Source organism: Mastigoproctus giganteus, chromosome 8, assembly GCF_048544385.1.
Source record: "Mastigoproctus giganteus isolate SK-2022 chromosome 8, ASM4854438v1, whole genome shotgun sequence".
NCBI lineage: Eukaryota > Metazoa > Arthropoda > Arachnida > Uropygi > Thelyphonidae > Mastigoproctus > Mastigoproctus giganteus.
This window is the reverse complement of record NC_143582.1, coordinates 218,800,182-218,816,495: the sequence shown is the minus strand read 5'-3', so window position 1 is coordinate 218,816,495 and position 16,314 is coordinate 218,800,182. Positions and strand designations below refer to the sequence as shown.

At 36.7% G+C, this 16,314-nt stretch overlaps 2 protein-coding genes across 2 annotated transcripts in view; one reads left to right on the top strand and one right to left on the bottom strand.

The window, feature by feature from the left end:
- LOC150082297 (juvenile hormone acid O-methyltransferase-like) overlaps positions 1-4,305 on the top strand; it is a 29,899-nt gene extending 25,594 nt beyond the window's left edge. The window contains exon 5 of the mRNA XM_090380479.1: positions 4,133-4,305. Coding sequence (XP_090236605.1) covers positions 4,133-4,305 — 173 coding nt within the window. The remainder of the gene's footprint in view (positions 1-4,132) is intronic.
- Positions 4,306-8,837: 4,532 nt separating this feature from the next.
- zuc (Mitochondrial cardiolipin hydrolase zuc) lies at positions 8,838-13,796 on the bottom strand. Its single transcript, XM_090380478.1, has 2 exons — positions 13,263-13,796; positions 8,838-9,046 (listed from the first exon to the last, which is right to left on the bottom strand). The coding sequence occupies exons 1-2, from the start codon at positions 13,756-13,758 to the stop codon at positions 8,838-8,840; spliced, it is 705 nt and encodes a 234-aa protein (XP_090236604.1). The 5' UTR covers positions 13,759-13,796.
- Between the last annotated feature and the right edge of the window lie 2,518 nt (positions 13,797-16,314).

The window sequence follows — 16,314 nt, the reverse complement described above, 5'->3', positions numbered from 1 at the left end:
TAACTACTGTAAACTGGTAAGAACATACCGTGACAACTGAAGCATACCTTCTGCTTAAACACACACAAGTGGGAGTTTTACCATATTTACATAAACACAAATATTTACAGCAGCCAAAACAACGTACAGCATATGAAACAACAGGAATGACCGTGATACGGCAAAATAAAAATTTTAAAGTTCAATTTTCCAGCAGTCTTCTTCTTCTGTGGGGATTAGAGTTGTGTAGGTAGGCCAATCCTTACACATTGATGAGGCCGGGTTTCCTAAAGCCCAGTGGCTTGTGCCTGGCCTAACATGGTGCTGAAACTGTATCCTTACATCTGTATTTGCAAGTAAGAGTTTCTGAGAACTTCCTTTCTGTAGGATTTGCAATTGCAGAGCTTTTCAGGATTGATGTTGAGGTTGTTAAATAGCTGGATAGTGTTTGCTGGAAAGAATCTTCCGAGGCTATCCAACTGCGTAAATGCCGCTTTCAGTTGTGGTTCTTTATCTGCAACTCGTCTTGATTTTTCGCCGGGTATTTTTATCCACTCTCGGGCTTTCGGTGCATCCAGTCGTCCCGTTAAAAGCTGAGCGAGGGTCATTATGTTCCTTGACGTGATTATTTGTCTCCAGGGTGTGACCTCTAAATTGGAGTATAGTATAGCTCTTGAGATGGTAAAAGGTTTAGCTGAAATTCTGTTCAGCCATCTCAAGAGCCAGTATTCGAGTCCTAGAAAGGCTTTGATACTGCTTTCGGGAGCTGAAGACCAGATTTGTGCCGCGTATAGGGGAATAGGAGTAACACATCTGTTGATGTATTGCTTCATCAGACCGGGGTCTCTAATACCGGTGAGCTCTTGCCTGGTTGCCCAAAGCGGCGCGTATGTTTTGTTGCGGATGTATGCGAAGTGCGGGCGAAAGGTTAGGCCTTCATCCCACTTGAGACCAAGATCAACGTGTGTCTGTGCCTTTTGGACGAGGATGCCGTTCACAAATATTTCCATTTTGTTTGGCTTTATTTTATTTGTGAAAGTCATATGTGCCGTCTTTTTTCCATTCAACTGCAGCCCGATACAATCTAGGTACTCTTGAAGTTCTTTTATTTTAGTATTAGCCACTTGGTTGTGGTAGTCAGCTGATTTCTGATCTCCTGAGGTAATAAAAAATTTTATATCATCGGCGTATGTGATGAAGTGCTTCTTGTTCTGGGCTAAGAAGGGTTCAAGGGTTATGGCAAAAAGTGTGGCAGACAAAACTCCGCCTTGCGGGACCCCTTTATCCACCTCATACATTGCGCACATGTTTTCGTTTGTCACCGCAATTTGTCTTTGCCGAAGAGTGCTCTTTAATAAATGGAGGACATTTCCTGCAATGTGAAAGTAGTCCCGCAGAATGACTATGAGAGCTGGGATGGATATGTTATCATACGCGGAAGCCACATCTAAAAAGACTACGTCCACCTGCTGCTTGCTGTTTAGTGCTTGTTGGATCCTTAGCAGTGTCCCCATGAGGTTGGTGATGGTCGATCTCTGTGGAAGTACTGAGTGCAGGTATTCTGGCCTGTGCTTGAAGCAATGCTCGATAATGGTGTGCAGGATTGTTTTTTCAATTACAGAATTATATATCTGTACATCTACTGTAAGTAGTTATTGAAACATAATAAATCCAAATTTTGTTTGATAAATGACATGTTTTTTGTATTTTAATTAATAAAGTTAATTAGAACATTGTTTTTTTTTTTTTTTTTTTTTTTTTGATTTGGTAGTTGTTGGCGCATCGGCTTCTGTGGCCATATTGCACCTCCCAAGGTTTTTGCAGTACTTTAATCCAAGCCCGAGGCGGGAATTGAACCCGCGACCTTTGGGTTGCCGGGCAGGTACTTTACCCACTCGGCTAGCCCGGTCGGCACTTAGAACATTGTTTTATTGACCAATTTAGTACAAAGGCCATTTAAGGCATTAGTAAAAAGTGATTACTGCTTAAATTTGCAAGCTGAATAATCTGAATACAAATGTTTTTTGCACTTTATTAGAAATATTAGAATTCCAATTAGTTAAGTAAATAATGTTAAAATTGAATTTACTTCTTTTGTCAAATAATTTTAAATTATGATGAAGAGGGGGACTATTTAATGTAATACGTAAATCAAGAAAGTTATCGTTTCGATTACCATTGTTTTCTTTATTCAAAGTAAGTCCGATTGGGTATATAGTTTTAGCAATACAGTATTCTCAAAATGAACGTTCAAAACAAGGATGTCATCAACATAGCAAAAAGCATAGAAATTATGGTTTGGGTTATTATGAGTATATAAATCTTCATAATAATGTAAAAAATAAATTAGAAACTATGCTTAAAATTTGGGAGCCCATGGGCACTCCTGGTATTGTCTATAAGTAAATTTACTATCATAAATGAAACTGTTGAGAATACAGAAGTTAATATATCTCTTCCAAACAACTTCATCTATGTGTAATACATTCTTATATGATTAAGCACAAAACTAATCAGATGTGGCAGAGAGATAAATAGGTTTGAAAAATCACAACCTGTCATTTGTTAAGTTATGTTTCATCAAGATAGGCATAAATAGAATATAAACAGAAGCAAAGAGCTATGACAACTGTGGAGTTGCTCAGTAAAAAGCTGTGTAAAAAAGAACTGGTGCCCTCTATAGCTATTACTGTAATATAGAAATGAGTTGAGATATTGAATAGAAATAAAGAAATGAATGAGATATATATATATATATATATATATCAACCCTGATTTTTTTTGTTGCAGATGTTGAAAGCCATTGGGACTTTTCCGTTGGCACTTACCTTGAGTGTTTATTTCCTCAGCTAAGAGTGGGCAGTCATCAGATAGAAATAAATTTTTAGTCTTACAACCACCAAAACACCTTTCGAGATGTGGAAAACCTGTCAGTTAATTACTACTTTCCATGGATGTTAATCTAAAGAGCTACCAGTTGAAAATTGTGTTCTGAGGTTGATTTTCTGTTGGTTGATGGATGAAAAACCATGCTACCTCAGATGAAAAGGGCCCACAAAAATTCCTCTCATCATCAACGTAAATTGTACTCTGGTCTTTTCCATCTGGTGTGGAGAGGATGTGATCCCACCAACCATGCACTGCTCCAGTGAAGTATAATACTGTTTTATTTAAAGTGCTTGCCATTGCCGAAACATGAGTTTCGATTCTGGAGTCTCATCAGCAGGCATGTAGGCCAAGTTTGAAGCTGAATACTATGTTAAGAAGAACAGCTTGGTCACTACTTACAATAGTACAATGTGTCTGTAATTAAGGTATTCTTTGTCCCAGTTTCTCTTTGCTGGACAAAGAATGTGAGAATCCAATTCGGCCTTTTCCTGAGATAGATTAACTCAACCACTAATCACGACTGTAAGTGTTGCAGTTTACTTCCATTAGTTCACTACCACTTGACTCACAATTAACGTTGTAATTATTACCTTTAATAGCATCACATTCCAAAACCTCTGCCAGTCCTTCGATCATATTAAATTCTGTTAATCACAAAGTCCAGGAAACACTGACCAATCAGGGTTTAATCGCTCTCTTGTGACATTCCCCCTTCCTTTCTTTTGTTTCAGAGAAGCAAAGATTAATATCAAAATAATCACAAAAGTCCACTGCTCAGTTCCGTTCGCTGCTAGCTAAGGTATCAGTGGGATGGACTCTGTTAATGAAAAATATATTAAAAAAATGACTAAATGCAATTTGATCTTTTTTTTTTTCCTGTATAAATTCCTTATAAAAATTACAATTACTGCACAGACAAAATTACAAAATTTCATTTATTTTAGTGTACCCATGGTGAGCATTTCGTCTAAACTAACAAAACTGTTAACAGAAATTTTGAAAATCTGTGTGAAAATTTTGAAAATTTCGCTACAACCTATTTTTTTTTTCTCTTTTTACTCTTCCTCTCAATTTTACTGTTAAACAAAACCTGTTGTAAAAGATATCAAGTTAGAAGCTTGTTTAGTCTTTGAGGTAATCAAGTTCAAAGAGTGTTCTGTACAGAGAAACAAGCAAATTATTATATAAATGAGCATCTGTTTTAATAACTTTTTAAAATTATTTTAATTTTTGAAATTAAAAAGTTCCTTTATATTATTTTTAGGTTCTTTGAAATCTCGCTGTGCATTCTCATCTTACATCCCTTCTGAGAAAGTGGAAGATTTCATGCAGGATTTGTGTGACATGGTGAGGAAAGTTTTTAGGAAAACAGAAAATGGGCAGTCAATACTGGATTACTCGATCCTAATTATTCATGCTAAGAAAGAAAATTTGTGAATGGTGGAACTTAACTCAGAATTATAATAAAGCCAACTTCTGTAACTGTTTTTTCTGTTTCACTGTGAAAGTTTGAATAATCAATGTCAACTTTTTGGGAGAAGGTGGAATAGGCTTACTGAAGAAAGCCTATTTTTCAGAAATATCAGAACATCAATTGTATTAGCAGTAATATAAACTATTACTGCACTTTTACACAACTTGAAATCTGACATAAAATTAATTACTACATTTTTATGCAAAACGAATTTTTATGATAATTAGAAGTGAACAAAAAAAAATGCATATTTTCCTTAGTAATGCTGTAAATAGGGTTGCCAGGTGTCCTACGTCCTACATTTACATACTGAAATTATAAAAAAATGAAAGTGTTCAATCTATGCAATTATTTTAATTACTGTGACAGTAATTAAAATAACCATATTTTAGTGACAGTAATACTGTCACAAAAATGTGGTTATGAGAGCAAAAACGCGTGCCGGCGTCGTACCTGTTGCGTTCGTGAAGGAGAGCATTTCGTTGGCTGCAGTATTTCATTTGCAATTCAGATCTTGAAGGCAGCACATGCTATTACTACTTAGCCACATGGTGCAAGGAAGCCCGAGGCTTATGCTGCACCAGCCAAAAAAAATTCCAGAGTTACCCTGAGAGAGAAGGGAATCACAAAGAGAGAGAAGAATAATGATATCCAGCTCAGGACCCTGGGTGTGCCAAGCTCATACTCACCACATGTGAGCTCCTGGGGTGAATGTAACATGTAATTATCATTATCAGCCATATGGTGCGAGGAAGCCTAAGGCTTTTGCTACACTAGGCAAAAAAAAAAAAAAAAAAAAGAGAGAGATTTTCCATAGTCCACATTACTTATCACCTTTGTGTGCTCCCCCAGACGATCCTCAAGGATCGTCTGGGGGAAGCACACAAAGGCGTCTGGGGATCGACTCAAGGATCGTCTGGGGGAAGCACACAAAGGCGTCTGGGGATCGACTCAAGGATCGTCTGGGGGAAGCACACAAAGGCGTTTGGGGATCGACTCAAGGATCATCTGGGGGAGCACACAAAGGTGATAAGGAATGCGGACTACGGAAAATCCGCCGTGGCCGAACACTTTTGGGAGAAGCAGCACCATATCTCCCCGGACAAAGCAGTTATCATTGACCGGGCACATAGGTTTTGGGGCTGCAAGTGGCTCGAGAGCTTGTGGATTAGTTCCATTGAGAACAATATTAACAGAGACAGGGGGGGTATGCATATTCATCCCCCTTTGAGGCAGTGATCCTTAGAGGGGATGAACGATTCCACCTGACGTGCTCCCGAGCCACTTCCGGTTCCGACACCCACGAGAACAGTGCACGTGCCATGCGCCGTGAACCTGCGGGTATTTAAAGTTGCACTGTAAAGTAAAAAAGTATACTGTTGAGAAAGAAGGTGGAGCCTTCGAAAGCTTCAGATATTTTATCGCTTTTAACCTGGCATATTTTATTGTATTTTATGATATTTTATTTGTTTTATATTCACTGTAAATAGTAGTTTATTGTAAGCTTAATTATAAAGTTATCAAAATTTTGGCTTTCATTTTATTTTGTCATTTCAACATACGGTTGGTGAAAAATACTTAAAATTATATCATGAATATACCCAACCCCAGAGGCCTATTTGGAGAATTCAGTAATTTTATTTTAAATTACTTTCTATATCATAAGAAAAAGAAGAAATAGAAAAAAAAAAAAAAAAAATAAAGATACAAGGATAAAACTTATCTCCCTCATTTCTTGGTTAAATTTAACTTGCGATGGACAGATTTTAAGTTTCATCCCTCTCTCATCTTTACACCATTTAAACACAGTGAAATTACTGACTTGATATACCTGAAAAGATGTCCTTTTGTGTAGGGCAGAACTGCTGATATATGGTCTGTTTATTGGATCACGGTAATGTAGTAGCTCTTGTACTGAATGAAGTTTATGAATGAGTGTGGACATACAATACTGTTCATTGAGCACTCTCTTTAAAACATGAGATGTTTTTAAACATCAAGAGTTTGAGTAACATGCAACAGAGGCTGAAAATATAAAACCACTGTACATGTTGATGGGTTGGTGGTATGTGTAAGTTCAGTTTTGTGATTTTATATTACAGTTCATGCTGGCTGAAGTTGGAGGTGTAGCACAGGTGCAGCCCTATCGAAACACTCTCCCAACATTCTCATATTTAAGTGAAGAAAGAGCACAGACAAAACACCATTCTCACACTTCACTTTGAGGCACCACTCTGTTTAAAACATGACTTAATCAAGATATAAAAGATTGTTAAATTGGATTCCTTGACATTATATTGTCATTCGTGTTCCCTACAATTAATTTTTTGGAAATTTGTTCTGGCCCTTTACTGGACTAACTTCTGCTACAATGGAATAAAACGCTCAGGAAGTGAAAATTTGCTTGCTTAAGGATTTTTTTAAAATGCAGAAAACTGCACTAGTCAAGTTTCAAAAATATTGGCAGTCGTGATACTAGATTAATGTTTACAAAAAATAACCAGCCGAGTTTTGCATTTCTTGTGGATAGTGGGATAACCGGTCTAAAATTCATCCCAGAATATTATGTTGCAAGGTCATGTGCCATTTCTTCTGAAGGAAGAAAGCACTCAAAGGGATTAATCATTTTATGGTATGCACCACCTGTTTCAGAAGATGCAAGAAGAGCAATATTTGACTCTAGTTAGGCATGAAATTAATTCCATCGAGTTCAATTAATGACATTTGAGGATTTCGATACAATTTACCATACTTCTGATATTAGAAAATGGTGGTAATATTTTTGCTTCAATCATCTAGCAATAAGTATTTAATTTTTGGTATTTGTTAAAAAAAAAAAAATTCCTTCAGCAATTCAGTAATTTTATTTTAAATTACTTTCTATATCATAAGAAAAAGAAACCATCATAAGATTATCATAAGAAACCATCTCATGAAGATGTTGAGTGCTAATGTGATAAAATTATCAATTTATATGTGAAACTCCTGGCCAAGCTGGCTGTGAAGGGTATATTGCAGGGTGTATTTATTTTCTCTGCAATAAAGAATATTTATTTATTTAAACTATTTTTACATGTTTACAAGAATTCCTTGCATCATTTTGCATTCACTGAACCTTTGAACATTTTCAATGGACAGAGTAAGCCATTATGGGGAAACCGCATACAATTTTATGAAAATTAACAATTTCATAATATTTTCATAAAATTGTATGCGGTTTCCCCATAATGGCTTACTTTGTCCATAACATTTAATGCAATTAATTATTCCAAGGCATATGTGTCGACTTCAACATCTTACCAATGGGCTCGCTTTGTATCAATTTCTCCAATATACTGATACAACAGTGAGTCACTACAAGAATCATAAAACAATTTTTTTTGTGAAACTACACCAGTATCTAATTTAAATATATATTTAAAAATAAAATTTCATAAAAGCAACAAAACAAATAAATTAAAATACAATAAAACAATTTAAAACAAGTTGCCACTGCTGCAGATTTAATATCACTTTTTATATGTTGCTCAGGAAAATAAGTTATAAATTTTATAGGTGGACTACAGCAGACTGATAGTTTTTAATTTGTAATAACTACTTTTTGAATACACCATGAGGTGGAAGATTGGTGCTTTGTTTGTTTGTTATTTGGTTTTTAGGAGCATTAGCAACTAAGGCCATATTGCTCCGGGATATGCGGTGGTCATTCCCTGATCTTTCCGCATCCTCGGTATTTGGTGGTGGAAGATTGGTGCTGGATGTGTTAATTGCTTCAGAGGTATTCAAGTATTAGTCACATTTTCAATGCATGTAATTAACTGTGTAAGCAAGCAAACACAGAAATGATAAGCCCTGATAGCTCTCATTGTTTGTCGTAACTAGTTTTAAAATTAACAATTTCATAATATTTTCATAAAATTGTATGCGGTTTCCCCATAATGGCTTACTCTGTCCATTGAAAATGTTCAAAGGTTCAGTGAATGCAAAATGATGCAAGGAATTCTTGTAAACATGTAAAAATAGTTTAAATAAATAAATAAATATTCTTTATTGCAGAGAAAATAAATACACCCTGCAATATACCCTTCACAGCCAGCTTGGCCAGGAGTTTCACATATAAATTGATAATTTTATCACATTAGCACTCAACATCTTCATGAGATGGTTTCAGATATACTAGCCTTAAACATTCAATGGGTCAAAAAAAGTTGATGATAAAAACTCAATCTAGAACTTTTTCCTCCCCCTAAATGAACAGCTACAACCGACCCAGGTGCCACAGATCCCATTAATCACTTCAAAGGTTGGATATGACGTATGAGAAAGGGATAGAAATGGATAATGATCTTAAAACATGATTTAAAATAATAAAACATTCACGTAAGCCATTAAGGCTAGCATAATTTGACTGTATAAAATAACTCACTGCAATGAAAATTATTCTATACAGTAAGAAAGAAAAAAAAATATCACAGTGGATGTCCACTGTTTGTCCTTAAAATTTAAAGAGTGTCCATAACTTTTCAAATTCAGCAATAAATGGTTCTACTAATTGTTTTTCAGTGGTAATGATTATATTTTCAAAATTTCCCATCATGGCTTGTTCAGTCCAGTTCAAAGAACCAGTAAGAAGGATTTGCTGATCCACAATAACAAACTTATGATGCATCCAATAAGCTGTACTATTACACCTAACTGGAATTCCTAGATGGAAAAAAAAAAAAAAAAAAAAAAAAATTTGAATTAGATGTGCTTAATAAAGCTTTACATACAAGGGGAATATGAAAAGTTTCTAGCCCCTCATAGAAGGAATGCTGAAAATTTGTGAAAACACATTTATTTTTAAACACAGTCCCCCTTAAGTCAACACTTTCTGGCACAGTCCACTAGCTTTTGTAACCTGCACAAATAAAATTTAGAAGATTTTGACTCAAATCAGTTATTGACTCCATCAATCACAGCATTGTTACTATCAAATTTCTGTCCTTTCAACTCCTTTCTGAGATTTGGAAATAGAAAATAGTCCAACGGACCGAAATCCAGTGAGAAGGGTAGATGCTGTAATAGCTCAACCCACAGTCACCGGTACATTGTCCTGATGTAAGATATCTCCTTTGGCCAATTTTCTGTGCTTCTTGAGATTTAATTCTTTGTGGATTTGTTATTTGGTTTTTAGGAGCATTAGCAACTAAGGCCATATTGCTCCAAGAATATGCGGTGGTCATTCGCTGACCTTTCTGCATCCTCCGTATTTGGTGGTGACGGGCTCGAACCCCGGTCTAATCAAGAAGCGTGGATTCTTTGTGGAAACACTTCCAGTAGGGTTAGAATAACACAGCTGAGATGTTTCCTTTAATTTAATTTTCTTTATTATATTTGTATTTCTTAATTATCACTGCATATTTTTTTAAAAAAATATTATTTTAACATTTCACTGGTTGTAGTAATATTTATTTCTGGTATGTTTATTCCTGACGTTTTAAGGCCGTTTTGCTAATACTCAGCAACTCATTCCAGGAAATCGACTATGATCTTGCCTTCTGCATTCCAAAAGATGGATGCCATGACTTTCCCTGCTAACTTCTGCACTTGAAACCTTCTAATGGGGGGGGGGTAGAAGAGGGATGCTTCCACTGTGTCGATTGTTCTTTTCTTTCAGAGTTGAAGTGGTGCATCATATCAACAGTGACATACCACCCAAAAAACAGCTTCATTAGCTTCAAAATGCTGCACAATCTCATGACAAAACACCTCACTCTTTCCTGCTTCTGGTCTACATTCAGTGTTTTAGGGACCTACCTTTAAGAAATGTTCTTCATCTCTAAAATGCTCATACAATATCATGAGCTTGCTCATGGGAGATGGTGAATGTTGTCTAAATCAGCTTCAATGTTATTCTGCGTTCTTGCACGATTGGGTCATGAATGGTATCTACGTTTGTAGGTATATGGTAATAGGCATCCTACTGTGGCATGCACCTTCAACACTGCCTTGTCTATGATTAAATTCTGCAACCAAGTTTTTGATCATGTTGCATGAGGAAAAAGATTCTTCCAAAGTTTGCTGCATGTCTCCATGAATTTATTTTGGAAACATTCCCTTTAAATGAAGGTACTCAATGACTGCACACAGTGCTTGATTTTCTCAGCACTTGCCATCTTCATTCACTTTCCACACTTCAAAGCAGAGTTGGGGGAAACTCCCAGAGCCACATTACAATTAACACTATCACAATACTTCAATAGCCTTGGTAAAGGAGGAGAATACAGTTACAAACTTGAAATTTTCTGAGGACACACAAGAGTCACAGCACAGGATGGCAATATTTTTTCCAAGAAAACTTCTGCAATCTCTATTGGGCTAAAAACTTTTAAACCCCTATTCATATAAATATCATTATGTGATAAATAAACCTTTTTAATATAAACTTAAAGAAACCAAATTTAAACACTTTATAGCTGGGAGATTAGTTACAGCCAACCTAAAAAAAAAAACTTCACCAATTTGCTTCCATTATTAACAAATATCTTGCCAATGTAAAATACATGTATAGTTTAAGATAAAGTAATAAACTATCATGTAACCCCTTAACAAGAATGCAATGGTGACTAATAATGTGCCAGTAATGAAAATTCATTTATTACAGGCATGAATATTGTCAGTTTTTGAAATTTAGCATTTTTTGGGTCCCCGTGTTGTAGTTTACATTGGGATTTTAAAAAATGAGCACATTTCATAGAAATAAAATGTTTGAAGTGTTAGTTAATAACCATAAATTAATTTTTGATGTTAATACTGTTCAGGCATAATTTCAGTTGTTTTGTTTTCACACTTCAGAGAAGTATAAAGCAAGCAAAAACAGTAGTTTTGTTAAGGTTTCCACTGTTAAATTTTTTTCAAACTGCACCAAGCCCTCATCAAAGAAATTGGTGCTCTGTGCTCACCAGTTTTGACCAACAGCCAGAAGATATCCAACAGAAGGTATTACTTTTTGTCTCAAAATGCAGAGTATTTTCTTTGGGCTTAAATGAAAATTGACAGTGTTCTTGACTACATTTCTCAAATTGCCATTCAGTAAAATAAACATATGCAAGCAGTGCACACTTGAAAAATCAAACTCTTTCGTTTACGCAAGAAATGCACAGTGATCCAGTACTGAACGATTGGCTGCAATAAAACAGTTATGGTGAAGTTGCCATCTTGTCTGGTGAAATTTAATTTATTAGATGCCCATAAAATAGAAAAATTTACATGCAAAGTTATACTTGCATCTGCATTGCTTGCTTCTAATAAGTCCATCACATATATTTACTGCCTTTTAAAATAAAATTTTATTGATTTCTAAATTGAAGGAAGTATCACCCTTGGGTTTAAATTGCCCATGTTGAGTAGGGAATGAAAAACTTTCCAAAAAAAGTTGAGGCAAGAAATAATGATATTTAGTGTTGCTTCCATATGATAGGTTGACAGTCTGATAATCTTACTGCACAATATTCATCCCCCATTGGTTTCTATTCATTATGACTGAATAACTGTTATCAATTGAGCTGACATAAAAACTTCCAAGTTATTTTTTTAAAACCAATTTTAGTAAACCTAACTAGCAATTCCTGAGTATTGGGGACACATTTGAAGAGCAGAGTAACCTGGCAATGATGTCACTCAATGTGTATGCTCCTTTTCTTGACATGTGCCTAGTTTTCAGACACTGCAATTTGCAGAGCAGGCAAACAGAACAAAATGGTGATCTTACCTTTCTTGGTAAGAGCATGCTTTTGTTCCCCTCTTCTTCACCCATTCCAACACATACAGCTCCTTCCTAAACTGAGGTTTCCACACCTATATGCAGGATACAAGATGTGGCCTAACCACTGTTAATATAAAATATTATATTTTTATCTAAATGAGGAATTCTTTAGGGATGGGTATGCCAGAAGTTTATCAAATCCTGATAGGAAGCTAAATGATTTTGTGATCACCGAGAGAAAAGGGGAAGAGAAATTGTTGAAGTTAAACATAAAAAAGGCACCTAGGGTGGATGGGATCTATCCAATTAAATTAAGGGAAGCAGCAAAGGAGGTAGGCAAACCATTAATCATAATTATGACAGCATCGTTGGATACAGGGGAGGTTCCTGAGGACTGGAGATGTGTGATTGTATTCCCAATTCACAAAGGGTTTGGTTTGGCTTGGTTTTGATTTTATTGGCGCATTAGCTACTAAGGCTATAATGCACAAAGACCAGGTCATATATATAAAAAAAAAAAAAAAAATTTAACTTTCAGTGACCTAATTGGTTAGGTCACTATGTCAAAAGGTATAACAAATGTATAAAAGAAAAATGTAAATTTTATATATGAGCAAAAATGTTTATTGATTTTAAAAAGCTAAAAACGGCAGACACATGGTCATTGTCGGATAAAATCTGACTGAGTGTATACGGCTCAGCCAATTCACAAACGGAAATCAAAAAGTAACATGAGTAATTACAGACCTGTTAGCGTAACTTCTGTTCTGGGGAAAATAACCGAGTTGCTGGTTAAAGATGTAATGCAGTATCGTCTAGACAGGAGTGCAGTTATACTTCAGCCACAGCACGGGTTTGTTACGAAAAAATCATATATAACCAATTCGATTTGATGCTACAATGGCTATTCAATAAAGGACGATTTTTCATGAACAGTATCGCTTTCTATTTCTAGTTGAGCTGTGGAGAAACCAAGCTGTATCATGGAATCGAACTGTAACCTTTTGTATATATTTTTGTTTGATTTATTTATTTTTTTCAGGTTTATGAAAGCTACCACTTTTAAAAACAAAATCTAGTGCTTTTACAAGTTATTCATAATGCGGATAACTTAAAAGTGTTGTTAATAATTTCCGGCAATAAGCTAACAACTGAAATTAGTATCATACGTACCTTCTGCTCTTATCATTCCTATTTGCCTTCCGCTAACATTAGTCTCTTCTGCAGCTTTATCAGTTATCAATCTAACAGCCACCCCTTTTTTATGACAATTTATTATTAGTTCACGAAGGTAGTTTGAAGTTATGAGATACACACAAATATCTATTGTATAACGACTGGAAGTCAATACTTCTTCCATAATAACTACGGAAGTTTTCTCATGGGAAAACCTGCAATTTGGTTTCACACATTTTTCCCCTTTGGCAACTGTATTGCAAGCTATGCTGGAGTCTGGAAACACAAGAACTCTGTGAAATGAATTACAGGATCCATTATTTCTCTTTCTATTACTCAAAAGTAGCTTTATATCCGTAGAGGTCAAATCGCAACGTGTTCCCGATGCTACGTATGAGAAATATCTTCGAAACAAACAACATACCGCTTGAGAAAACAGGACACCAAGCCCGAATCCGAGGCTCAAGGATGTAACTACACGCGAATTAAGCATAACTTTCACCTCTCCGCAAGCCACACTTCATGCTAAAGATGTCTGAAACAAAAGCGTTAAATGAATGGGTTACAAACATAAGGAAAGGTGAAAGGTGAAAGGAAAGGTTAACCGGAAGTACGTCATGAGTGATCAGCTCTTTGAAAAAGAGCTGATCACACATGACGTACTTCCGGTTAAAGACATGGCGTCGTTTAACCGATCAATCATAACCTCACTGTCTCTGTCATTCTGTATAATCGTTCATAATTAATTAATAGTAAGAAAAATTATGAAACAAATTCAAGTGAAACTGTATGTAAAGGAGGCCATATGAAGTCTCTAACTCGTTTTTAATAAAGTAATCGGATTTTAAAATCTTGAATGTTGAAAAAGAAAAAATATAATGTATTTAAGTTTATTATTTGTTTAAGGGGTACAGTTAATTTACTTACTACCAGTGTCATAACTAGAAAAAGTGGGCCCCAGTGCAAAGTTTAGTATGGGTCTCTCTGAAAATATTGAGTAATATTATACTCAATAATAATGACCCCCAATAAGTGGGCCCCTATTTGACTTTGGCGCGCGCAGTCACAAATCCGTAAAAATAGCCCTGGAAGCAGCAGCTTTGCTAATACCATTTCACCACTGAAGCTCCCTCTGCTGCGGAAGAGATAAACAAGCCCTTCAAGGATAATTTCAAGAAAAAGGAGAGAAGTAGAATGATATCGGCTACAGATTCTCCAACACCTAAAGACACAACTGTAGAGGGCGGAAATGAGTCCTGCAGCGATTCAGAATGCGAAGAACCTAAAAGTCAAGTGCTTAAGCGTCAAGATCCCCCACTAACAGGTTCTCCGATTGATCAGATCAGGACAATCAGAGTGTCCTTAGATAAATATTTGGCAAAGCAATCGAGCAGGATCACTGCTGCCATCAGGTCTGATTTAATTGGTATCTTCAGCAAAATGGAGACAGTGGTTTTAAACCTCCATGTAGAACATGAAAGATTAGAAGCCAAAATTGACGTCCTTACACAGGAGCGAGGAAATCAAATGCAACAACGCCCCCGCTCCTTCGCAGAAGCGTTGAGGAATGGTGCAACACAATCAAACACCAATTTACCTGAAAAAGTACAAGATAAAAAGATAGCCAAGAAGCCTGAGTCGCATGTAATCATAATTAAGCCAGCTGAAGATGCACAACTGGAAACTAGCGATGCAGTTAAAGACGCCTTAACAAAAAATATGAAGAACCAGATGAAAACCATCAGAATTAAAAGCATCAGGAAAACCAGACACCCCGGAGTCATAATTGAAACTGGTACCAGGGAGGAGGCAATAAGCATCTTAAATAACACAGAAATGTCCAACTATGGATTAAGAGCTGAAACCCCCCAAAAAAATGGGCCGTCGATTATACCTTTCGATATAGACCAGAATATGACCCCAGAGGAACTCAAAGAAGAGATCTACCATAAAAACTTGAGTATGTATCTACTGGACGAGACGGCGGTAGAAGACATCAAACCAAAATACAGAGCTAAAACAAAATCACCGACAAGGGTTAATTGGATAATTGAACTATCCCCAAGAGTGTGGCAACTTGTTGAAACCCAAAATAGAATTTATATTGGCTGGGGCAGCTATAGGTTTAAAGAGCACATATCGGTTCCTAAGTGCTATAGGTGTCTCCGCTTTGGGCATACGTCCCATACCTGCAACCAGCGTGAGACCACCTGCGGCCACTGTGCTCAAAAGGGCCATGTTTTCAAGAACTGTCCCAACAAAGAACAGTCTCCAAACTGCGCAAACTGTAAGTCATCTGGGGCACCACACGAACATTCGGTTCGTGACACAAACTGCCCAGTATACAAAAAAGTGAAGAGCCTTTACCAAATGAGAGTAAATTATGGATAGATGCCCCACAAGAAACAGACAACAAGAGATCAAGTTACTGCAACTAAATGCCCAGAGAGCGAGAGTAGTCGCAGACCAGCTAAAGATCAAAGCTGAGGAAAATCAAATTGACGCCATGATGTTGCAGGAACCCTACGTTCACTCTGGGAATGTCGTGGGATATCCCACTTCATATAAAATCATTCACTGCATGGAAGACCATCCATGGGCTGCTGTCGTTGTGAGGAATCCAGAAATAACGGTGACTAAAATCGCGCCATCATGCACCTCCATCAGCGCCTGTGCGCAGATCATGACATCTCTCGGGTCCCTATATCTTCTCTCACTATATTCTCACCCTGGTGAGGATATTACTACTGCAATCTCCATCATCCAGGAAGCACTCCATCTCCTCCCAGGTGGGCGGTTGCTGATAGGCATGGATGCTAACTGTCGCTCAGCACTCTGGAACAGCCCAACTCCAGACAGAACACCAACCAGAAATGGTACAAGACTTGAAGATTACATAATTTCGTCTGGTCTGCGGATCCTGAATCGTCCAGGTCACCTCTCCACCTTCAGCAGTTCCCTCTGGAGAGCACAATTGATGTCACTATAGCAACACCTGACATTCAAAGTAAACTGATCAACTGGGCTGTTCAAGAGTCATGGACAACAT

Bases quoted from the DNA above. Each gene is read 5' to 3' on its own strand.
- zuc (XM_090380478.1), bottom strand. From the start codon at position 13,758: ATGCTTAATTCGCGTGTAGTTACATCCTTGAGCCTCGGATTCGGGCTT. The intron at 9,047-13,262 runs GTACGTATGATA...TTTTCCATCTAG, and splicing joins AGGAATGATAAGAGCAGAAG to GAATTCCAGTTAGGTGTAAT.